At 44.0% G+C, this 24,841-nt stretch overlaps 1 protein-coding gene across 3 annotated transcripts in view; it reads right to left on the bottom strand.

Moving 5' to 3' along the window:
* Positions 1–24,841, bottom strand: part of UBE2F (ubiquitin conjugating enzyme E2 F (putative)) — a 62,996-nt gene that overhangs the window by 25,285 nt on the left and 12,870 nt on the right. Inside the window, exons 3-6 of one of the 3 annotated variants that reach the window (XM_053597431.1) lie at positions 23,550–23,579; positions 21,919–21,984; positions 13,997–14,026; positions 3,927–3,994 (exon numbers count right to left, since the gene is read on the bottom strand). In XM_053597431.1, coding sequence (XP_053453406.1) covers positions 3,927–3,994; positions 13,997–14,026; positions 21,919–21,984; positions 23,550–23,579 — 194 coding nt within the window. The remainder of the gene's footprint in view (positions 1–3,926; positions 3,995–13,996; positions 14,027–21,918; positions 21,985–23,549; positions 23,580–24,841) is intronic. The other 2 variants (XM_053597432.1, XM_053597433.1) reach the window with 2 other exon arrangements.

Below are 24,841 nucleotides of genomic sequence, written 5' to 3'. Positions count from 1 at the left end.
AAATGATGATAAAAGACTGGTTTAAAACCATGAAACCATCATGATGGACCACCCTTATTATTGACACATAATGTGATACTGGCTGTGACATCACGTAGCTATGATATTAATAACCAGAACACTCTCAAGTTACCAGGTTATGTGTTCTGTAGGTCCATTAAAACATCGTGGTGATTATGTCTGGTGGGGAGGTCCCAGGTGATAAATACTCTATTTTTGCATAGCAAACTTTCTCAATTTCCTACAAAGTATAGTAAATTACATAAAAAGAAGAGGGCAAGGGGAGGTTCAGGTGTACTTGTGGCCATCATTCCTGCTGTTTGACGATGTCCCTGGCTCTCCTCAGGCCAAGTGGCAGGGCTGCCCTTCCTCCTCCCCTGTAGGCTGGCTATGGCCATGATACTTGATTTGGCAACAGCATCAAGGGGATGTGACATCTGTCACTTCTAGGAGGAAACAGTCAAGGAACAAAAATTACATCCCCTTTACTAGCCAGTTAGCAGCCAGCACACACGGGGACCCTGTGATACCGTAGGCGAGGTGGTGCCTGGGCTGAAGCCCCCCTACCCTGCCCAGAGCTACTAGAGCTGCATCATGGGCCTCTCCTCTGGGCATCTCCACACCCTGAGGGATTGCCACCACCACGTCACCACCTGGGCTCACCAGCGTGGCTCCATCTGTCTTCTAGGAGACTGCAGTCCTTAAAAAGCTGCCAACTGTACTCCTCTGGCCCCCAGCGTCTGACAGAGCCTGGCCGCTGCGGGAGCTCAGCAAGAGCCAGCATGGCCAGTTTCTAGACTGACAGCTTAGCAGGCAGACCTCAGGCCAGGAGGTGAAATTCAGGGATAAAGCAAAAGAAAAAAAGGGGGGAGGGGATTTTAATTTTAACTGCTGGTATAGGGGGGCATATTAAATTACTATTTTTCTTTTAAAAGTTTATTCTAAAATAATGATTAGAAGTTTTGCAATTTACAATCTTAATAACAGAACTTCATTGTAGGAATTATAACAGGGGTTTAAAAATGTCCTCATGAAGTACAGAAATCTTACCAGAAAAGTCATGGCAAGGAGGCCGATGCACCCCAGGAGTGCCCCCAGCCCTCCAGGGGCTCAGGCTGGACGTGGGCCATGTCTCCTGCCAGTCAGCGTGGTTCCCTCAGAGCTTGCTCTCTCAATCCCTACGCCAAATACCTGTACCTACACATCTCACATGATGGGCAAGTGCAGTCTGCTTTCCATAATGTGAAGTTTGTGGAGGATAGACAGGGTCACCCCAGGACAGATGTGTGTTCTCACCCAGCGTGAGAACAAGAGCACAAGCCTGCACTGAGCAGGGAAGACGCCCACAGCCTAGTGGGCAGACACTGACAGAGTTCTGGAGGTAAAAAGCATAGCCGTACACATGGAAATGCACCCATTTTTGTATCCAACTAAGTACTTCTTCTAGTGGTCCCCTCGAGACTCCTCACATACACTGGCCTGGCACTAAGGAAGTTGCCCCACACAGGCCTGGACAAGAGGCAGAGAGGAAGGGAGGGTCAAACAGGACAGGAGCCGGGTCCAGTCCAGAGCCACCTGCTGGCTTTTCTCAGTGCTTCTGGGCTTGAGGACAGGGGTTTTGCTCCCGATGAAATGTGACCAGCCCATCATTTAGAAGCTTCCAAGGGAGAGGGCAATGAAAATATAAAAATGTTAGATCACCATAACAAAGCTAAAAGTCAATGCTGCACTCAGAACTTGAGAATGGCTGCAGGGATGAAGTGTTTCTGCTTTTCCGTGGGGCCTGGGGGCAGGGCTGAAGAGTGGACGACCAAGAGAGAAGATACCCACGGGGACAATCCAAATTTCACCCTCGACTACACTCTGACAGTAACCAATTACCAAATCTTCCTAACCACTCTGTACTCCATTGTCTCATCTCTCCATTTCTTGAAATCGCTTATGGGACAGGACAGAATGATAGACATTTCATCACCACCTGGCACAGAAGGAAAGGCCAGCCCCGGACGTGAACCAGCTGAAGCATTCAGCCATCTACACCGGCAAAGCTAACCAGGGTAGTTTTAACATTACCTGTCTGAACTCTACCCTCCTGATGTATAAATATGCAACTATTAAGGTCACCCAGTGAAAAAAGGAATAAAGTGACGTCAGCAAAGACAGCTGGCACAGGGCGGTCAGCAGGTGCCTGTGTTCGTGGTGTATCTCACATCCTGCTCTCTTCCTATAAGAACAAGAAGCTCCATTGCTAAATGATGCCCAGTGTACCTGAAGCGATGGTAGTCCGATGTCTCGAGGCTTGTCTGGAAAGCTTCTCAGCCTGTGCCACACTCCCTCCCCCAGCTCTTGGGAAGCCCTGTGTCACCCACTCACCCTCTTCAACTTTAACGTTCTTACTTTTGATCATAATCCACACAGATGGCCTATGTGGCCTATGGCAAGTCTAGAATTGCAAATGCTGTACACTTGGTTGTTTCCAGAAACCAATAAATAAGCCCCAAATTCTAAATACCTGTACTTAAACCAAACCTCTCAGCCAAGATAGCACACAGCACGCTGCCTGCTGTCTCTCAGCTGTTATTTGAAAGGATGGAAGCTTTAGTGGGGAGCTGGATGGATGGACAAAAACCTGAAATATATAATGTATTTTCCCAAATTTGCCTAAAAAGTAAAGGTGTTTTCTTGGACTGCTCACTCTTCCCCATGCCCATAGTTACAGTTCAAAAAGAACTTTTAATACAGTAGCCCAGTAAAAAAGATCAGTTTCTACAGAGTAAGCTTTGACTCAAAAAAAAAGTTGTTGCAGCCGCTGAACTCAACCCTAGTGGCTGAGGTCAAGGGACAGCTCCACTTGTCAGGCGGTGGGAAGCACACACGCTGCCAGCCATTAATGAGGCCAGCAGGCTAAGGAGACAACTTTCTCATTATGCCACCTTCAGAATTTTCTTTCCTGTTCGAGGGGCCCGGAGAGGTAGAAAATATCATGGGGACATGTGCACATGTGTGTAGTACACACATAAGTAACAGTAAGTTCAGGCAGAGACCAGCCGCACTGGTCACTGAGGCCCTGCTCAGGGCTGTGTGCAGTTGTTCAGAATCTTCAACGGCTTCTCACTGCCACACTGAAAATGCCCGACACAGCACCCAAGTCTGAGTTTTCTCACCTCACCCCATCCCTCCCCCACCCCAGCTCTTCACTCAAGCTGACCTGGTCCTCTTGCCTTCAGGGGACTGAGAGTTCTCATGGTCACACTGTCACCCAGAACACCTGCCAAAGATTCTGGACCACATAGGGACACCAGACATTCTATTTCTGCTTAAAAGCTTAACTGCCCTCAACTACTTTCCAAAAATGGTCATTTCTTTTCTTTCTCTGAATTCCCCAAAATGAGTTTTCTATCATCAATATCTCTACTCTCTCCTACTCACCACTTTTATTACTTCACCAACTTTCTACACTTTACCCCACCTCCCGAGTTGGTCTGCAAGTTTCTCAAAAGCAAAGATAGAATGTGGTAGTATAATCATTACCTGGAAGGGTCTTTGAGGGATTAACACAGATCTATGAGCATAAATCACTTGGTAATTACAAATTAGTGCTCTCTGAAATTCTAAAATATATATTTTCTCATACCAAAAACAAAGCTATAGTCTTAAATAAAATGTTTCTTCTCTTCAGTATCAGACTTCAACACTTCACATCACATACGCAGGCAGACTGCCCGGCACAGAGTACTCACATGTATTTGTTGAATAAATAAATTTTTCAACTGATACTCAATATTGCTGATGCGTGACATTCACCACAGAAACACTGAATTTAGTGCTCAGCCACATGTGGACACACCTGGAGGACAGGGCTTGGGCAAGACAGCAGTGGGCACCAGCCACAGGCTCCCCACCCACAGGCCGACGAGGCTACTCACCACCATGTTGTACGCATCGGGGACTTCAGTTTCAAACTGAAACTTTCCACCCTGGTAGTAACCCTCATCTATCAAAAAACACAAAAACAAAACAAAAAAATCCTTTAAATTAAAAAAAAGGAAAGAAAAAGCAAATACTATGTTAGGATATGGCAAACACAGAGAATTAAGATTTAAAACCTGCCTGCAGCGCTCCTTGGTGCCTTCACCAAATGCAGGCATGTGAGGGAGCTCCGGACTGGACCCAAAGAAACTGCTCCCTCCACAGTCACCTGCCTGCTGTGGGTCTCCCAGGCACAGTGGGCAGGGGCAGGATCCACACTGTCACCTGCCTGCTGCGGGTCTCCCAGGCACAGTGGGCAGGGGCGGGATCCACACTGTCACCTGCCTGCTGTGGGTCTCCCAGGCACAATGGGCAGGGGCGGGATCCACACTGTCACCTGCCTGCTGCGGGTCTCCCAGGCACAGTGGGCAGGGGCAGGATCCACACTGTCACCTGCCTGCAGTGGGTCTCCCCGGGCACAGTGGGCAGGGGCAGGATCCACACTGTCACCTGCCTGCAGTGGGTCTCCCCGGGCACAGTGGGCAGGGGCAGGATCCACACTGTCACCTGCCTGCAGTGGGTCTCCCCAGGCACAATGGGCAGGGGCGGGATCCACACTGTCACCTGCCTGCAGTGGGTCTCCCCAGGCACAATGGGCAGGGGCAGGATCCACACTGTCACCTGCCTGCTGTGGGTCTCCCCAGGCACAATGGGCAGGGGCGGGATCCACGCTGTCACCTGCCTGCTGCGGGTCTCCCCAGGCACAGTGGGCAGGGGTGGGATCCACACTGTCACCTGCCTGCTGCGGGTCTCCCCAGGCACAGTGGGCAGGGGTGGGATCCATAGTCACCTGCCTGCTGCGGGTCTCCCCAGGCACAGTGGGCAGGGGCAGGATCCACACTGTCACCTGCCTGCAGTGGGTCTCCCAGGCACAGTGGGCAGGGGTGGGATCCACACTGTCACCTGCCTGCTGCGGGTCTCCCCAGGCACAATGGGCAGGGGCAGGATCCACACTGTCACCTGCCTGCTGTGGGTCTCCCCAGGCACAATGGGCAGGAGCAGGATCCACACTGTCACCTGCCTGCTGCGGGTCTCCCCAGGCACAATGGGCAGGGGCAGGATCCACACTGTCACCTGCCTGCTGTGGGTCTCCCCAGGCACAATGGGCAGGGGCGGGATCCACACTGTCACCTGCCTGCTGCGGGTCTCCCCAGGCACAGTGGGCAGGGGTGGGATCCACACTGTCACCTGCCTGCTGCGGGTCTCCCCAGGCACAGTGGGCAGGGGTGGGATCCATAGTCACCTGCCTGCTGCGGGTCTCCCCAGGCACAGTGGGCAGGGGTGGGATCCATAGTCACCTGCCTGCTGAGGGTCTCCCCAGGCACAGTGGGCAGGGGCAAGATCCACACTGTCACCTGCCTGCTACGGGTCTCCCAGGCACAGTGGGCAGGGGCAGGATCCACACTGTCACCTGCCTGCTGCGGGTCTCCCAGGCACAGTGGGCAGGGGCGGGATCCACACTGTCACCTGCCTGCAGTGGGTCTCCCAGGCACAGTGGGCAGGGGCGGGATCCACACTGTCACCTGCCTGCAGTGGGTCTCCCAGGCACAGTGGGCAGGGGTGGGATCCATAGTCACCTGCCTGCTGCGGGTCTCCCCAGGCACAGTGGGCAGGGGCAGGATCCACACTGTCACCTGCCTGCAGTGGGTCTCCCAGGCACAGTGGGCAGGGGCGGGATCCACACTGTCACCTGCCTGCTGCGGGTCTCCCCGGGCACAGTGGACAGGGGCAGGATCCACACTGTCACCTGCCTGCTGCGGGTCTCCCAGGCACAGTGGGCAGGGGCAGGATCCACACTGTCACCTGCCTGCTGCGGGTCTCCCCGGGCACAGTGGACAGGGGCAGGATCCACACTGTCACCTGCCTGCTGCGGGTCTCCCAGGCACAGTGGGCAGGGGCAGGATCCACACTGTCACCTGCCTGCTGCGGGTCTCCCAGGCACAGTGGGCAGGGGCAGGATCCACACTGTCACCTGCCTGCAGTGGGTCTCCCAGGCACAGTGGGCAGGGGCGGGATCCACACTGTCACCTGCCTGCTGCGGGTCTCCCAGGCACAGTGGGCAGGGGCAGGATCCACACTGTCACCTGCCTGCAGTGGGTCTCCCAGGCACAGTGGGCAGGGGCAGGATCCACACTGTCACCTGCCTGCTGCGGGTCTCCCCGGGCACAGTGGGCAGGGGCAGGATCCACACTGTCACCTGCCTGCTGCGGGTCTCCCCGGGCACAGTGGGCAGGGGCAGGATCCACACTGTCACCTGCCTGCAGTGGGTCTCCCAGGCACAGTGGGCAGGGGCAGGATCCACACTGTCACCTGCCTGCTGCGGGTCTCCCCGGGCACAGTGGGCAGGGGCAGGATCCACAATCACCTGCCTGCTGCGTCTCCCTCGGAGAAGGGCAGGAGCAACTTCACACCTGCCTATTCTGAACATGTCCTGAGGCCCTTCTCCTCCTAACACCTCTCACTACATAAGCAATTTCATCTGCTTATTGTTCTTCTCCCCTGAATGTCAGTTCTCAGGCGATGACAAGGTGCTGACTAGAGCCAAATGCTGTATGCCCAGGGCCTGGTAAATAGCTGACAGGCCCTCCACAAACACTGACTCAGCACACACCCTCCACAGGGTGTGGTTTTAGGCCTTGGGGACACAGCAGTCACCCAGAGAGTGTTGGCTGCCTTAGGGCCCTCTTGAAATTCAGGCTGGTGAGCATGCAGGATGACCAGGGCTGCCACCAGCAGAGGGCACTCTGGCAGGGATGAGCCTGGAAAGCCTCCCTGGAATTAAATTATTCTCACCTTTCAAATGGGACAGAATTCACACCATCTTTAAAATGAAGTTTCAACTTCCCCCAAAATATTTATCACCATGGTAATAAATGAGCAATATTAAATCTTATATCTTTTCCTAAACTTTTCCCACAAAATGAACATTTAGCAAGTTGTTAGTCTCAAATCATCACTAAAAAATTCTATTCCTTAAAGAGTTTTGAGACCACATCAACATTTATGCTGTCCACCAGTTAGCACCAGCATTACCTGGACCCTAAGGTCTTTATTCTTTGCCAGTTTGACAGAAGAGACATACAATTTATAGAGAAATACAGTCTAAGTCTCTTTTCTTTTACGTTATCTGATGAATACTAGTGAGGTTGCAGAGTATTTCATATTATATTGGTCATTTGTATTTTTTGTAAGAATTGAATGATCAATGTTCTTTAACTCTTCTTTTACTAAGGTATTTGTCTTTTAACTATCAATATAAAAAAGCTCTTAAGAAAATTAGCCTTTGCTTCATCTGTTTTAGATTTGTTAAAAGTTCCCCTCACCCGCTGTCTGCCTTTTCATTTTGTTGTCTCTCAACACTAGTTTCCCATTTTGCAGAAGCTGTTCTTTCTTCTGGGTTCCTGTCTTGGGTATCATGCGTAAAAAAGGTCTTTCCCAACCACATTTATACAAATACCCCTCCCTCCCTAGTAATTTTCTGCTTTATAGAGCACATTTAATCATCTCGTTCGCTCACCTGGAGTTTATTCTGTTGTACAGAAGAAGGCAGAATACTTTTTATTCTGTCTTCTCCACTTACTTGGTACATATATTTCTAATTTTTATAAATACACTTGGATTTGTGGCTGACAGCATAAGTTCTTTGGAGAAAATACTTGTTAGGGAAAACTTTTAACTCCAGATATGAGAACTTTTCTAATAAGTGATAATCTCAGAGCACACCTTGTTCACTGAAGGGCTCGTGTGCTCTCACATTGACTGCTGTGGTGCAGAGACCCCATGTCAGCCTTAGCTCTGCAAACCACAGTCCCCTCTGGGAGCTGCTGTCTTGGTTCTGTGCCCTCTTCCTCAGGAAGGACTACTGTTCACGTGAGACCCAGGTCTCCTCACACTGCGCTCCAGGCGCTCCGTCCTGCTGCACTGTACTTCTCTGGTCGGCTTTCCACTTCACTGTTTACGTGGCTTCAACTCTGCTGCCTACCAGTTTCAAAGATGTCGCTTGGTCTACCATGGTTCTGGAGTCATCACACTCCCTCTGCCCCAGTCAAGTTCCCATTTCGTAATTATTAGGGTTAAATCTTCTCTCAACTCACTGGAAACTGAGAATACACGGTTCTAATTATTTTCCCTCTCAAGAAACAAATCTCTCATGAAAATTCTTTGCTCCTAAGTTAGTCCTTTTTTTCTCTTTAAAGCCACACAGATTTTAGCCCTGATCAAGTCTGCTTACTTGTCATTGAATTCCTATAGTCCAACTTACAAGGCAGCTGGGAAGGACAGACTGACATGGAACCTAAGAACGCTGCAGGTGACTTCTGATTCCCTGTCTGCACCCAGCCCTGCAGTGCACCCACCTCCGGAGCTGGCAGGGGAAGGGCTCAGTTAGTGCGTCTGTAAACATGGTGTGAGCCACAGCCCAAAGCACCGAGTTCAAGCCCAGACAGAACGATGCTATGTTAACACTGTCCACAGCTTCTGGGGCCAAAAGCATCCTTCTTCTCAAATAACTGAGTTTTAACACACAAAAATGAGATGCAGCAGGGAAACTTTCTGGCATTCAGCTCTAATCAGCCAGCTTGGCCTCCATTCGGCCATTATAATGTGTTGGCTAACTCCCTCCTATCTTCAAGGAACCTCATAACGGTGTCTTAAAAGGAGGCTACAGGTAACCCTGGGAAACAAACCTTCACAAGGGCATGTGGGCACAAACCACTTTCACAGAACCTATTTCTGGATTCTAGATGGCCAATCTCCTAAACAAATCCATGGACAATGCCCTCGAGGCCAAGCAGCCACGCCAGCTCGCCCTGCCCACTCCCTCACTGCCTCTCCCACCTGTGAAAGAAGGCCTGCCTCTAGGCTCTCCTCTTTCTAGGACGCACTGCCCCAGGCATGGACACATCCCCAGGGACAAAAAGCACTGGTTGTCGCACTATAACAGCAAGGCATTAGGTAGGTATTTTTAAAAATATATCAAATTTTGCTTCAATTCATTATTTATTCCACAAATGTTTGATGAGTGCCTACAATGTGCCAGACACTGTTGTGGGCACTGTGACTCAACAACAACAGCCAATTCCTGCCTTTGTGAACTATACATTCTAGTGGAAGGGAAAAGAAAAAAAATACAGGAGGGCTGTGTGAACAGGGAGGGCAGAGAGAGCTCCGACTTGGAAAAGGAGGGTATCAGGGGAGGGATGATCCAGGTGGGGGAAGTAAAGGGAGCTGGCAAAAGGCTGGAAGGTCCTATGAGCTCCAAAGAAGCCAGTGTGGTCAGAGAGAGAGGCAGGCAAAGGGGAGCCGAGGCCAAAGAGGGAGAGGTGCACACTGCGGCCAGCCCTGAAGGCCCTGTGAGTACACTTGCTTGGATCCCAAGATGGGCCACAAGAGGGGTCAGAGCAGAGGGAGGCCAGGACCCCCACTTGGGGGTAGCTGTTGCATCACCCAGATGAAAGATGATGGTGGTTAGGACCAGAGTGGGAGCAGGTGAAGTAGATAAACTTTGAAGGTCGCTAGCAACACCAAAATTTGCTGACAGATTAGGCATGAGGCGGGCAAAAGAAAGGAAGCAAAAAACTTCTAAGATCTTTCACTTGGCAGTGGAAATGGCAGATCTGCCACCATGAAGATAGAAGGACCGCAGAGGGCACAAATGCAGGAAGGTCAACACCGGACACAGGAAGATGCTGAGTCAACGTCCGAGGGGAAGTGTCAAGTGCGCAGCTGGCAGACCTTTTTGAGGGCAGGGAGAGGTCAGGCTGGCGAGAGCAGTGTGGGAGCCGCTTGGTGTATAAACGCAGCATTCTAGTGTTGTAAAATGGCAAGGTCACCTGGGAACTGGCTGTGGAGATCCAAAGACACGATAAAGCCCTGAGCCTCCACTTAGAGGGGCTAGAGATGAGGCCGAGGCAGGCTGGCCGGAGACAAAGAAGGAGAACCAGAAGTCAGGAACCCACACAAACAATTGAACAACCGTGCAAAAGAAACGTTTGACACTTAAGAATCTTATTGTTCAGGAAATTTTAAAGTGGTTAAATTTATCTGTCTGTCTATCCAGTTACAGAAGGGTATGAAAGAGTGACCTATAAATATAAAAATGTTTATGCTAAGATGAAATTCTAGGGAACAAGCGAAATAAAAATATGAGTGCCAGGAGAAAAAGTAGCAATGAAAAATTTCCAACCATTGAAAAAGAACTTGTTCATAATAATAATGATGATGATGATGATAAAAAACATATGATGGTGGGCATACCTATGGTATTTAGATTCCATACTGAAAACATTTTAAAAAGTAATACCAATATTTTTATTGGTATTAAATAAATGCCAATATTTACAGCTCACTGGAAATTAGATCCTATGCAAATTTTAAACTTAAAAGGCAGGAATAAGGTTGTCTTGAGGAGATGACCTTGCAGGTCAGGGCCATCGAGTTTTTTTCTGTAAAGCACTCGAGAGTACTGCAGGCTTTTGGCCACAGAATCCTTTCATGTATTCTATGTTTTATTTTGCTTTTTTATAGCTCTTTAAAAATGTAAAAACCATTCTCAGTTTGAGGGCTGTACTGACACTGTAGGATGTGGCCCACAGCCCTAGTGTGCCCATCAAGGGTGAAGTGTATGAAGGACAAAAACGTGGCATTTACCAGCCCGACACCAGGCACATGTGAAACTCGTTCCCAGGCAACTGGCCTGGGAGAGGCAGACAGACAGGGACAGAAGTTGGTGAAAGCAGAGCCAGGAGGCAGAGAGACAGGGGACCCGGCTACAGATGGAGACGCCGCCCCCTGCAACACAGAAATGCCGAGGGTTAGAGGACACAGGAACACATAGGAACGTAATGAGGAAAGAAATGGATAACTGGGAGAAAGGAACCAACTGAACATCAATAGCCAGAAAACATGATATCTGAGATTAAAAATTCACTGGATGGGGTTGACAGCCCAGCAGGTACTGCAGAAACAGAAAGTGTCCAAAATGAAGCTCAGAAAGAGAAGTGAGAGGGACCTGTGACCCAAGGCAGATGTAACTCACAAGTAGCGATAATCCACGAGATACATCCATAGATAATACATAAAAAACCGGAGTCCCAGGAAGGGATTAAGAAACAAATATTGGTTAAATTTAAATTGTTTTTAAATTTGATGAAAATTACAACTCACAGACCCAAATAGCTCAATAAAACTCAATCAACCCTCAGTGAGATAAAAAGAAAACCACTTCAAAACACATTATAATCAAACTGCTGAAAACAGTGAGGAGAAAATCTTGAAAGCAGCCCGGAAAAAAAATGCGCATTGCATAAAATGGAACAAAGAATTACCACTAACTTCTCACAAGAAAAAAATGCAAGCCAGAAGGCAGCAGAGTGACATCCTTAAAATGCTAGAATTGTTAAGTCAAGAAGTCAATATTCAGCAATGACAGAATTCATCCTGAGCAGCCCTGCACTACCAAAAATCCTCAAAAATGCTCTTTTAGGCAGAAGAAAAATACCAGATAACCCTTATCTAAAAGAGGGAGTGAAGGCCATAAGTAATAAGTACACAGAGACACACATTTTTAAAAGTAGACTGTTTAAAGCAAAGATATTGTATTCTGCATCACAACACACGTGAAAGTAAAACAAATGAGAACTATCAAAGGTTGGGATGGGGAAATGGAAATATAGTATTTGTCTAAGCACCCACCTTAAAAATTAGAAAGAGTAAATTAAACTGAAAATAAGCAAAGGAAGGACTGACAAAGACAGGAGCAGAAAAACATACTAGAGGAAATCAGTGAAACCAAAAGCTGGTTCTTCACAGAGATTAATTAATAAAATTGATAATCCTCTTGCTATCTTGATCAAGAAGAAAAAAACACAAAAATTCCAATATCAGTCATCAAAGAGAGGATATCAGCACAGAAGCTACAGAACTTAAAGGATAAGGAGATGTTAAGGACGACCTCATGCCAATAAATTTGGAAATGTGGTTGACTGGAACAAATCCATTGAAAGACACAAAATACCAAAGCTCACTCAAGAGTAAGTAAACTAAGCAGCCCTGTATCTGTTAAAAGAAAGTATTATTTGGGCAGCACCTGTGGCTCAAAGGGATAGGGTGCCAGCCCCAATGTATAGAAGGTGGCGGGTTCAAACCCAGCCCCGGCCAAAAAAAAAAAAAGAAAGTGTTATTTATACTTAAAATCTTACCATGAGAACAAGATAAAACAGCACAAATCTAGACCTACATTGTTTCACTGGTGCATTCTACTAGTCAAAAAAGAATTAATACTGTGGAAGCAAGTAGGAAAAAAAAAATAAACAAAAAAAAGAAGTAATATTAATTCTATGCAAGCTTTTCCAGAAAACAGACAGGAACACTTCACCATTCACTCTAAAACCAGCATTACCCCAGCACCAAAACTAGACAAACATATTACAAGAAAATTATAAACATCTCTCACAGACAGATGCAAAAATTCTTAACAAAAAATTAGTATCAAATTGATCAATATAGTAAGCCATAATACATGATGAATACACATAATACATAACGAATTATGGTTTACCTCACAAATGCAGGATTGGCTCAACATTGAAGAAAAAAAATCCATCAATGTAAGTTACCATATCAACAGACTAAAAATCTACTCAACATCTACTAGAATTGAAAGACTTATCAAGGTTATAGGACATACGGTCACTATATAAAAATCAGTTGTATTTGTATGTACAAGAAAAAACTCATGAAATCATGGATATCATGAAAATAATTTAAAATGTGTTTGTTTTTTAGATAGAGGTTTACTTCTCTGCCCAGAGTGAGGCCCAGTGGCATCATCATAGCTCACAGCAACTGCAAACTCCTGGGCTCAAGCAATTCTCCCGCCTCAGCCTCCTGAATAGCTGGGTCTATAGGCACCCGCCACTACACCCAGCTAATTTTTCTATTTTTTATGTGTGTGGAGACATAGTTTTACTCTTGCTCAGGCTGGTCTCAAACTCCTGGCCTGAACTGATCATCCCACCTTAGTCTCCCAAAGTGCTAGGATTACAGGTGTGAGCCACTGTGGCCAGTGCTAAAATTTCCTGTCTTTAAAAGGCAGTATTTAGGAAATAATGACAAGCCACAGACAAGGGAAAAACATTATAAAAATACACATCTGATTTATAAGACACCTACAATAAAGAACTCTTCAAATTATGTCATAAAAGCTTAATTTTAAAAAAGTGAACAACATAGTTAAGCACACACTTCTCCAAAAAGAGGCAGCATTAGAAAATGCAGATTGGGCGGCACCTGTGGCTCAGTGAGTAGGGCGCCGGCCTCTATACAAACGGCGGCGGGTTCAAACCCAGCCCTGGCCAAACTGCAACAAAAAAATAGCCAGGCGCTGTGGCGGGTGCCTATAGTCCCACCTACTCGGGAGGCTGAAGCAAGAGAATTGACTAAGCCCAGGTTGCTGTGAGCTGTGTGATACCACGGCACTCTACCGAGGGCAATAAAGTGAGACTCTGTCTCTAAAAAAAAAAAAAAAAAAAAATGCAGATTAATACCACAATTAAACGTCACCACGTGCCCAAAACAATGACTAAGGTTTTTTAAATTAAAAGCTTGTGAACATATGGATTAACTGGAATTTTCATACAGTGCTGGTGGGAATACAAAATGGTACTCCTGCTTAGGAGGACAGGCTACGTAGCTTCTTCCAATCTGAACATACGTTACCATATGAGTCAGCATTCCCTATATATTTTCCTAAGAGAAACGAAAATTTATAGCCACAGAATGACATAAGAGCAAATGTTTGTAATAGCTTTAGTCACAGTTGCCAAACACTGCAAGCACCACCTGGTGAATGGATAATCAAACTGCGCCTCATCCAGGCTGAAATGACTGCATCATGGTACCAAAACCAAAGTACAACAGCATGGAGGACTCTCAAAAGCAGGCGCCAAGTGCAAGAAGCCGTACATACCATTTGGGTTCACTCCTGGAAAAGGCAGAGCTACAGGGAGAGAAATAGGAACAATGATTGTGAGGGGCCGGGGTCCTGACTAGGGGAGGGTAGTAGTTACCTGGCTGTGTATGTCTGTCAAAATGCAGAGAATTGTATTCTTAAGGAGGCTAAATTTACTATCTGTAAATTATCGCTCACTAACCATGATTTTTGAAAAAGATAAAAAGCCTACACCACATAAAAGGCACCACTGGTGGCATAAGAAACTGAAAAAGTGCTGGTAATTTGTTAAATGCCAAAAAACTTAAGATTTAAACATCATTGTCATTTTTGGAGATTTTATACACATTATATACATTTTCAATAGTGACACCCCAAAGGTATTTTTAACCAGGGAAGTGAATGGCTTTTCAAACTATTCATTTCATACTCACTCAGGGAGCCTGAGCATCCTGTAGAAGTCCACTCAGAGCCATGCTCAAGGCGGGGACACAGACCCAAGTAGGACAGACTGGGGGTCTTAGATGATGGCACGGCCTAGTCAGCAGGCACAGTAAGCACAGAAGTACCCCCAGCAGAGTTCTTGAAAGGAGTAAGAAAAGCTCAGTGAAAGTTTGCCTGACCAAAGTTAAGATGATGCTTTGGCAGATAACTCATGTTTTAAGAACTAACATCACATTTCTATTCCATATCCAAAGAGAACTGCCATCTGTATTTTTAGGATTATTTGACAGAGAAGATATACTAGAGAAATTTTAAAAACCTGTCCTTCCTTAAATTTATTGTCCTCATAGTGGTTTTCTCTATACAGAAATAAAAATCCAGGGACGAGAGCATACCGTTCATGTGCCTAAAAACCTCGGCGTGTTAACAGTAACCTAATCATGACCAGGATGTGAGTCAGGCCCCCAGGCGGCTTCAGTGCTCTGATCTTCTAATTCTCTTCAGATCCCTAGGATTCTTTAAATATTGTTCCAAAATGTTCACACATGGAACCAAACCTGGGCATCAGGAGTACTAATCATATTTCTTTGCTCAGAATTTGGGATCTTCCTTTAATATACATTCAGAAACATATTCTTAATATAATTCCAAAGCTCTGAAATAAAGCTAGGAATGACCCCAAACTAAACGTGAAGGAAAGGCTCACAAAGACATGAGCAGCAATAAAAAATATTAGAGAGGAAATCAATGAAACCAAAAGCTGGTTTCAGATAAATCTGAAAACAGATAAACCCATGAAAATTTCATGACTCAATGTAAGCTGGACTTTCTTTCTTTTTTTTTTTTTTCTTTCTTGAGACAGTCTTACTCTGCCCAGGCTAGAGTGCTGTAGCGTCATAGTTCACAGCAACCTCAAACTCCTGGGCTCACATGATCCTTCTGCCTCAGCCTCCCAAGTAGCTGGGACTATAGGCACCTGCCACAACACCTGGCTAGTTTTTCTTTTTTTTCTTATTTTTAGCAGAGATGTGGTTTCACTCTTGCTCAGGCAATCTACTTGCCCTGAGCTCAAGCAATCCACTCACCTAGGCTAGGATTATAGAGGTGAGCCATCACCCCTGGCCTCAAAATGCTAATTTCTATAACAACTGGGTGAATCTCAAAGGCGTTAATGCTACATAAAAGAATGTAACCTATACTTGGCTTGGCGCCTGTAGCTCAAGCAGCTAAGGTGACAGCCACATATACCTGAGCTGGCAGGTTCAAATCCAGCCCGGGCCCACCAAACAACAATGACAGCTGCAACCAAAAAATAGCTGGGCGTTGTGGCGGGCACCTATAGTCCCAGCTACTTGGTAGGTGGAGGCAAGAGAATTGCTTGACCCCAGGAATTGGAGGTTGCTCTGAGCTGTGATGCCATAGCACTCTACCCAGGGTGACAGCTTGGGGCTCTGCCTCAAAAAAAAAAAAAAATGTAACCTATACCTCAATCAACATTACTTTTTATTTTTATTTATTTATTTATTTTTTTGTAGAGACAGAGAAAACAATGATCTCGATTCCACTTTCAGAAGCTAGAAAGGAAGAGCATATTAAACCCAAAGTGTAAGAAGAGAAATAATATAAAGCAAAAATCAATGAAATGGGCAAACAATTGAGACAAATAAAAGTTGGTTCTTTCAAAAATCAACTGTATATACCTTTAGCTAACTTCATCAAGAAAAAAAGAGAAGCCCCAAATTACTGTATCAGGAATGAAAAAGAGGATATCACTACAGATCTTATAAAGATGAGTAGAGTAATAAGAAAATATTCCAAACAACTTTTATGTCAACAAATTCTGCAGCTTAAGTGAAAAATTCCTTGAAAGAAAAAAATTACCAAAGCTGACTTACGCACAAACTCTTTTAGCAAATAGAAGAGAAACACTTCTGACTATTTTATCAGTCAAGCATTGCCCACATGCCAAAATCACAACACGCAATTTCAAGAAAAGAAAAATACAAACCAACATCCTTCATATACTGACACAAATTCTCTAATGAAATACTATACTGGCAGTTCATGGGTTATGAGCGAGATATGTTCCATAGGTTTGTTCTTAAGTATTTGCATGTAAGTTGGGACAGGTACAGCCATCTAACAGCCCCTGTTCGTAAGTACAAGTTGTCAGTAAGTCAGATGTTTGTAACTCAGATACTGCCTGTATTAGCAAATTGACACGAGCAATATGTATTTTTTTAAAAAGAGGTTACTATACCATAAACAAATGGTGTTTATCACACAAGTACAAGCCAGTTCAACATTCAAAAATCAATAATTCACTATATTTATAAAATAAAGGAGAAAAAGCATACGATTTTCTCAACTGACATAGGAAAAAACTCAACACATACTCGTGATAAGAGCTTTCAGCAAACCAAGAAAAAGGAACCGCTTCAACTTAATAAAGGGTATATACAAAAACCCTACAGCTAACATCATATTTAATAAATAATAACCTTTTGCCCTTAGGATCAGAAATAAGGCAGATGAATGCTCTCTCATTACTTCTGTTCAGTACTGTACTAGAGGTCACAGCCAGTGCGGCAAGTAAAGGAAGTAAAAGGCATACACACTGATGAGAAAAAAGAAAAAAAGTCTTTATTTATAGATGTAATGATCATGTTCATAGAAATCCCAAGAATACATTAAAAACTACTAGAGTAAGTGAATTTAGCAAAATCAGGATACATGATCAATGTATTTAAAAATCAACTACATTTTTATATAGTAGCAAAATTTTTTTTTTTTTTTTTTTTTTTTTTGCCGTTTTTGGCCAGGGCTGGATTTGAACCCACCACCTCTGGCATATGGGGCCAGCGCCCTACTCCTTTGAGCCACAGGCACCGCCCCGTATAGTAGCAAAATTTAAAATTAAAAAAAAAAACACACCATATATTAAAGCTTTAAAAAACACAAGCTACTTGGTGATAAATTTAACAAAGTATTTACTTGTAAGATCTATACACTAAAACTACACCCAGGCTCAGTGGCTCATTCCTGTAATACCAGCACTCTAGGAGGCCGAGGCAGGTGGATTGTTTGAGCTCAGAAGTTCGAGACCAGACTGAGCAAGAGTGAGACGCCATTTCTACTAAAAACAGAAAAACTAGCCAGGCATTGTGGTGAGCGCCTGTAGTCCCAGCTATTTGGAAGGCTGAGGCAAGAGGATTGCTCAAGCCCAAGAGTTTGAGGTTTCAGTGAGCTATGATGCCATGGTACCCCACCCAGGGCTACATTCTACACAAAGCAACAGAGTAAGATTCTGTCTCAATAAAAAAAAAAAGGCTCCATATTATTAAGAAGTAATTTCTCCCCAACTGGTCTACAGAGTCAATATAGTCTCAATAAAAATCCCAGCAGCCTCGGATGGCGCCTGTGGCTCAAGGAGTAGGGCGCTGGCCCCATATACTGGAGGTGGTGGGTTCAAACCCAGCCCCGGGGCCAAAAACTGCAAAAAAATAATAATAATAAAATAAAATCCCAACAGCCTCTTTTGTAAAAATATGTAAGATGACTTAAAAATTAATAACAGAAACAAAAATGTAGTGAACCTTGACTAGCTAAAACAGTTTTTAAGAAGAACAACATCAAAATATTTATACTATGTGCTTCAAAATAAATAGGTACTACAGAGCTACAATGATTGAAACAGTGTGGGGCCTAAGGGTAAACAGAGAGCAAAGGAACAGAATAGAGTCCAAAACACAGACCCAAGACATATATCCAGCCAATACTTTTTGACCAAGGTATTGAGGTAATTCAATGAATAAAGGAAAGTCTTTTTCTTGAAACAGCTGGATATCCAAATAGATAAACTGAACCTCTCTCTCACTCTATAAACAAAAATTTATTCAAGATGGACCATTATCTTTAACATAAAACCTAGAATCATAAAACTTCTAAAGAAAAACAATATATTTGCAACCTTGGGGTAAGCAAAAATGTCTCGGATGGTCTTAAAAAGCACAGATCATAAAAAAATTGATAACTCCATATCATTAAAATTAAAATTTTCTCAACAAAAGACAGCATGGAGAAATGAGTACAAAAGTCACAGAATGGGAGAAGATATTCACAGCTCATGTATTTGCCTGACAAAGTACTTGTCCAAGAAAATATTCACAGCTCATGAATCTAACAAAGGACTTGTATTTTCACAGAGAAAAAGCCCACAAAATGAAAAATTTTAAAAGAGACAAAAAGACTTAGATACTTCACAAAAGAAGATACTACCACATACAAACTTCCCAAGCATGAGCAACCATACACACAAAACTATGAAAGTGTTACCAGTGTGAACAGGAGCCATGAGCTGAAAAACGCTGGTGCAGTTCCTCCACCCCACAGCTGAGGTGTTAGTGAGTTTTCAGACTTACCCCCAGGACCACTGGCTGCAAATGAGCCAGTTTCAAAATGACTTGCTTCACACATTGTTAAAACTTCACTACTAGGCAAGTGATTGTATTTTCTTTCTTTCTCTTTTCCTTTTCCTCCTCTCCCTCCCTTCCTTTCTTTCTTTTCTGAGACAGGGTCCTATGGTATCATCACTCAGGCTGAGTGCAGTGGGTCACCATAGCTCACTGCAACCTCAAACTCCTGGACTCAGGGATCTTCCTGCCTCAGCCTGGGTAGCTGGGCCTACAGGCACTTGCCATCTTACCAAGCTAACTCTTCTTCTTCTTCTTCTTCTTTTTTTTGGTAGAAATGGGGTCTTGATATTGCTCAGGCTGGTCTCAAGCTTCTGGCCTCAAATGATCCTTCCACCTCATACTCCCATAGGATTATAGGCATGAGCCACCTTGTCTAGCCGTTTTTTTACAATACTAAGAGGAGTGTGACTTCAAACAACTTTTTTCTCTAAAACCTGTAATATGATGTAAATTTTTAGGGGTGGCAGGTCTTGGCCAAACTCTTCTTAATAAACAAAGGGCAGGAACTACCACTGCTTTGTGATTCACTGACACCACAAAATAAGGGCACATAAATAGTATCTAAAAAGCATGCTGAGCACACAGCTCAATGTGACAATGTCTCTAATGTGCACTTATTATTTATTTATTTTTTGAGAGAGTCTCACTCTGTCACCCTGGGTACTATGCTATCATCATAGCTCACAGCAACCTCAAACTCTTGGGCTCAAGTGATCCTTCTGCCTAAGCCTCCCAAGTAGCTGGGACTACACACGCCCACCACAGTACCCGGCTAGTTGTTCTATTTTTAAACCACCAACAATGAACAAAAAACAGTTTTCCTATCTTTAGTAGAGACGGGGTCTCACTCTTGCTCAGCCTGGTCTCAAACTCCTGATCTCAAGGGATCCAACCTCCTCAGTCTCTCAGAGTGCTAGGATTATAGGTGTGAGCCACTGTGCCTGGCTGATGTATACTCATTAATCTATAAATATTAATAAGTATTTACAGGCACCAAAACACAAGTTACTTTTTTATCTGACAGAACAGTGAATACAAAAGCTATAATGGCTATGCTCCATTTTCAAGAACAATTGTAAGAACAATATCAAAGAGGTTATCATATATACAATCGCAACAATCATTAACATTCATGTGAGTCATTAAAAAATTTCGGTTGAAAAAAGAAAATAAACGCTTGGCACCTGTAGCTCAGCAGTTAGGGCAACAGCCACATAACACTGGAGCTGGAGGGTTTGAATCCAGCCCGGGTCTGTCAAAATAACAATGACAACTACAACCAAAAAATTAGCTGTGTGTTGTGGCGGGCACCTGTAGTCCCAGCTACTCTGGAGGCTGAAGCAAGAGAATCGCTTAAGCCCAAGAGTTTGAGGTTGCTGTGAGCTGTGATGCCATGGCACTCTACCCAGGACGACAGCTTGAGACTTTGTCTCAAAAAAAAAGAAAGAAAGAAAAGAAAAGAAAACCATCCAGAGGTTAGGCCTGACAGAAACGTAATTATACGCAATAACAAGCCTGGGAAAAGAGGTCTCTGAGTGGCCAAGGACCACAGGGCCATGCCTGGGAAGGGCGAGGCAGACAGCTGCTAAGGCACCCTGGAGAGGCAGAGGGAAGAAAACGCTTCACGGCAGAGAGCTGGCCTCAAGCACTGCAGAGAGCTGGAAACTCTCTTTATTTCAGAAAATAATTTCTGAAAACATCCTACAGTGCTTCACAAAACAGTAAATGGTATCTGTGACAGTGACCATGAGTCCCCAGGAAAGCATTAGAGTGTGCTCAATACCTCTTGCTAAAAACAGCAGAATGTGCAACATGTTCTAGGAAGGCAGCCAAAAGGATGGGCAGAGTTCTCATCATTTCCTAGTTAAAGTCCTCCCCTTATCTACAGACATCAGGTATGTGGAACGCCCCATCCCTGAACTAAGTGCCATATTCAAATACCTCTGCATCTCAAGGGACAGGAACCAGACTGAACTTACACTCCTGTGTACCAGAGCCCTTTGTGGAACCACCAGGCACATAAAACAGTTTTAAAACATTTTCAAGCATATTTTGAAATTGAGATTTCTCATGTTATTATAAAATATTTTCCACAGAAAAATACCCATCCCACCCACAGAGAGACAAGGCCAGGGATTATTCATGGGCTATTATTACTTACTGAAATTCTCTATTCTCCCCACTTGTTAATTAGCCAGTGACTCATTCTTCTGATTTTCTCATTCCCTTTCCATCCCCCAAATAAAATAACACCTTATATTTCAGGCACCAAATGTCCTTATGTTAACTCCCTTTGCTCTCCTGTCTTTCTTGCCGTCCAGCAGCATGGACAGGCTGCCACCTACCTTCCAACTTCCTACCTTCCTACCAGCAAGCTGGGAAGTGCAGCAATCTGCAAATCCTGGAGTTGCACTGTAACTAGAAAAAACACCAGACCTCCTTCGTATGGCCTGGTTTGACAGAGGAGAAATATGTTGCACCCTAGGGCAGCCTAGAGATTAGACACTTATCAGTCCTACTGAGGACAGCTGGTAATCTCCGTCCACTTTCACGTGCCAGACCAGGCCTCAAGTGCTTTGCCTACACTATCTATTTAAGCCTTACAACTGTCTGTTGAGATAAGTCCCATCTGATCCCCACTTTGTGGTTAGCTGGACTACAACTAAGGGTTAAACAACTTAAGCAAGTTCATACTCCTTCTAAGATGGAGAGCAGGATCAGAACTGCTTGTAACTTCAGAGCCCACACTCTTCACTACACACCCTATGGCCTCAACTGCCCTTAACTTTGTAGTTAAGGTTCCACAGAGCCACTGGGACTACACTCAGAATGCCTCAAATTCACTTTACTATGCTTTATTTGACTGCAAAGCATATATCTTGTCTTCGTATAAAATGGTTATTAATGTATCAACTTTTTAAAAGCTAGAGGACAGATCAAGCCAAAGATTATAGATTTGAGCAGCCTTTAAAATTTGCTATCTGAAAATCACTTTCATGATTAAGTATGTAAGAATATTACCTGGGGTTACAGTTAGTTGAAAGCAATGAAGCTTGTTTGGATCAGGAAAATGCACTTTACATGTACCTGAAAAGAAACAGCACATCAGGAAGGTCTGGTAGCAAGAAACAGTCCATATGTTGAAGGCTAACCTTCTTTTTTTTTTTTTTTTGTTTGTAGAGACAGAGTCTCACTGTACCACCCTCGGGTAGAGTGCCGTGGCGTCACACGGCTCAAACACACACATAGTGGTGCTGGAGGAGTTACATAGTTTATGAAATAAGTCAGTAGATCTCCCTCGCTATTTGTTTGATAATGGTTATGCCAATATGCTAAAATTGCAAATCAGTGGTTTCTGCTATGTGTTTTTCTTATAGTCTTTCACTGGTTAATTCCAAATTGAGATGTTTTCCTTCAACCTTTTCTTCTCTCCCTCCCTCCTTTCTTTATTTTTTGAGACAAAGTCTCACTCTATTACTCTCAGTACAGTGCCATGGCATCACAGCTCACAGCAACCTCAAACTCCTGGGTTCAAGTGATCCTCTTGCTTCAGACTCCCACAATGCCCGGCTATTTTTAGAGACAAAGTCTCGCTCTTGCTCAGGCTGGTCTCGAACTCCTGAGCTCAAGCAATCCACCCACCTTGGCTTCTCAGAGAGCTAGAATTACAGGCATGAGCCACTGCAACCAGCCTACCTCCAACCTTTAAATGATCACTAAAAATTAACAGCTTTTCCCATTAATTTTAAGAATTACGCTATTTTACTTCATATCTGAGGGAGATTAATGTATGTGGGTAAAGGCTATCTAAACATGGAAAAACCAGAAGAACCCAGGTCAAACTTCTAGCCTGTTCCCCTAGCACCACAGACATTCATACCAAGCACAGTAAATGGAAATTAAAAAGTGCTGCCCAGGAGTTAGCTCTCACCCAGAATTTACCATAATGGGGTTTTAAACGTCTTCACCACCTAAGTGGTAACTCAACTTGTTTTGTTGGTGAGCTGATGCTCTGCTGACCCAGATGGCAACTTTCTGTGCCCTCTGGTCTCAAGCCACAAGGAGCCTAAGTCAGGACACTGAGCTCCTCTGGGAGAACTGGTGCAGTTCTCTTGCCCCAGCTCCCTGGTACAGGCCAGGGAAATTGGCTATATCCCACATCTGCCTCTTTCAAACAAATGTCACAGAAGAATGATAACTACCCAAGGAATAAACATCCAAGAAATCTAGAAAAATAAAGAGGAATTTTCTGTATTTATCTATAAACTCAAAAAATATTAGGCTTAATTCTGTAGTTTGCTTACTGGCTTTATTTCTCACTGGTCTCACCAAAAACATTTGTTTAGTTTGACAGTAATGTGAATTTTCATAAAAAATAAGATAATTAAAATTTAGACTTCCAAATGGCTCTAGAGGGTGGCGACAGGAGGTATAAAATCTAACCAAACACACCTCTGCCGCAGTCAGGAAGACAGCAGGGTTGTTCTTACTAGATTCTCAAAACAAGTCTATCTTTTGCACAAAATTAAAATTCATTCCTGACATATATGAAAAATAGGCTCTCTGCTATGCCAAGTTCCTAAAAGACAGAAAGCATACTTTATGCACTTAGTTTACAGTACTTAATGTTTGATTGGGGATGCTGTACTCACAAGGTAAATTAGCTTCAAGTTCTGCAACCTCTGTAGAAACAAAGAAATTGTTGTTAATATTAGTCAATTACTTCAGAAAATCAACAGGTCTAAATTGTCAATTGTCTCTAGGACACAGAAGGAAAAAAAAAAAACTGAAACCTGGTCTAAAGTTTTTTGTTTTTTTTTTTTATGGCCGGGGTTAGGTTTGAACCCTCCACGTCCGGTATATGGGGCCAGGGCCCTTACTTCTTTGAGCTACAGGCGCCGCCCTGGTCTAAAGTTTAGACTTCAGGCCACTTAGTAGCTTTTAGATAAACAAAGTGACTTGCAGCATGCCAACACATGTAAAGGTCCTTGAAAATTAACATTACTATGAATGAAAATCATTTTAAATCAACACAGAAATTATTTACAGTCATTATAATGTTTCTGAAAACTGTTCTCCCAAGTAGACCAACTCCCCTCAAAATCTGATTTATGTATCTGTATCTATGTCTTTTCCCAGACCTATTTTCAAGTTGCCTCCTTATAGCTACATACCTTGGTCCCAGGCCTCTCTCTCCTGGGGCCTCAGACATCTAATTCCTCTTCTCTCAGTCACTTATTTGTCATTTGCACCCAGCACCCTCTGTAGGACAAAGCTGCAAACCTCCACAAGCCTGCTATTAAAGATCACCGACCCATCTTTTCCTCTAAGATCTGGTATAAGATAAAATACCCAACACAATACTGAAAGTCTTAGCAAGAGTAATCAGACACCTAAAAAGAAATAAAAGCCATCTAATAAGAAAGGAAGAAGTAAAATTAACCCAGATTGCAGGTGACATATTCATAGGATAACTCCACAGAAAACTATTAACACTAATAAATGAATTCAGTGAAGTTGGAGGATACAAAATCAACACACAAAAAATCATTTGTGCTTCTATGTACTAACAACAAACTATCCAAAAAAGAAATCAAGAAAAAAAAATGCTTCAGAATAAACTAAGGAAATAAATTATCTAAAACTGGACACTAAAAACTGATGAAAGAAATGGAAGACACAAACAGAAAGATGTTCATGGATTGGAAGAATTAATATTGTTAAATTCCAATGGCATTTTTCACAGAAATAGGAAAAAAAATTCTGAAATCTGTCTGGAATCACAAAAGACCCCAAATAGCGGAAGCAACTTAAGAAAGAAGAACAAAGTTGGGGAGGCATCACACTTTCTGACTTCAAAATAGATAACAAGCTATAGAATCAAAACAGCGTGTTACTGGCATGAAAAAAGATATACAGCCCAATGGAACAGAATAGAGAGCCC

The sequence above is a fragment of the Nycticebus coucang genome, chromosome 7, assembly GCF_027406575.1.
Source record: "Nycticebus coucang isolate mNycCou1 chromosome 7, mNycCou1.pri, whole genome shotgun sequence".
Classification (NCBI taxonomy): Eukaryota; Metazoa; Chordata; class Mammalia; order Primates; family Lorisidae; genus Nycticebus; species Nycticebus coucang.
This window is presented reverse-complemented; position numbering and strand designations above follow the sequence as displayed.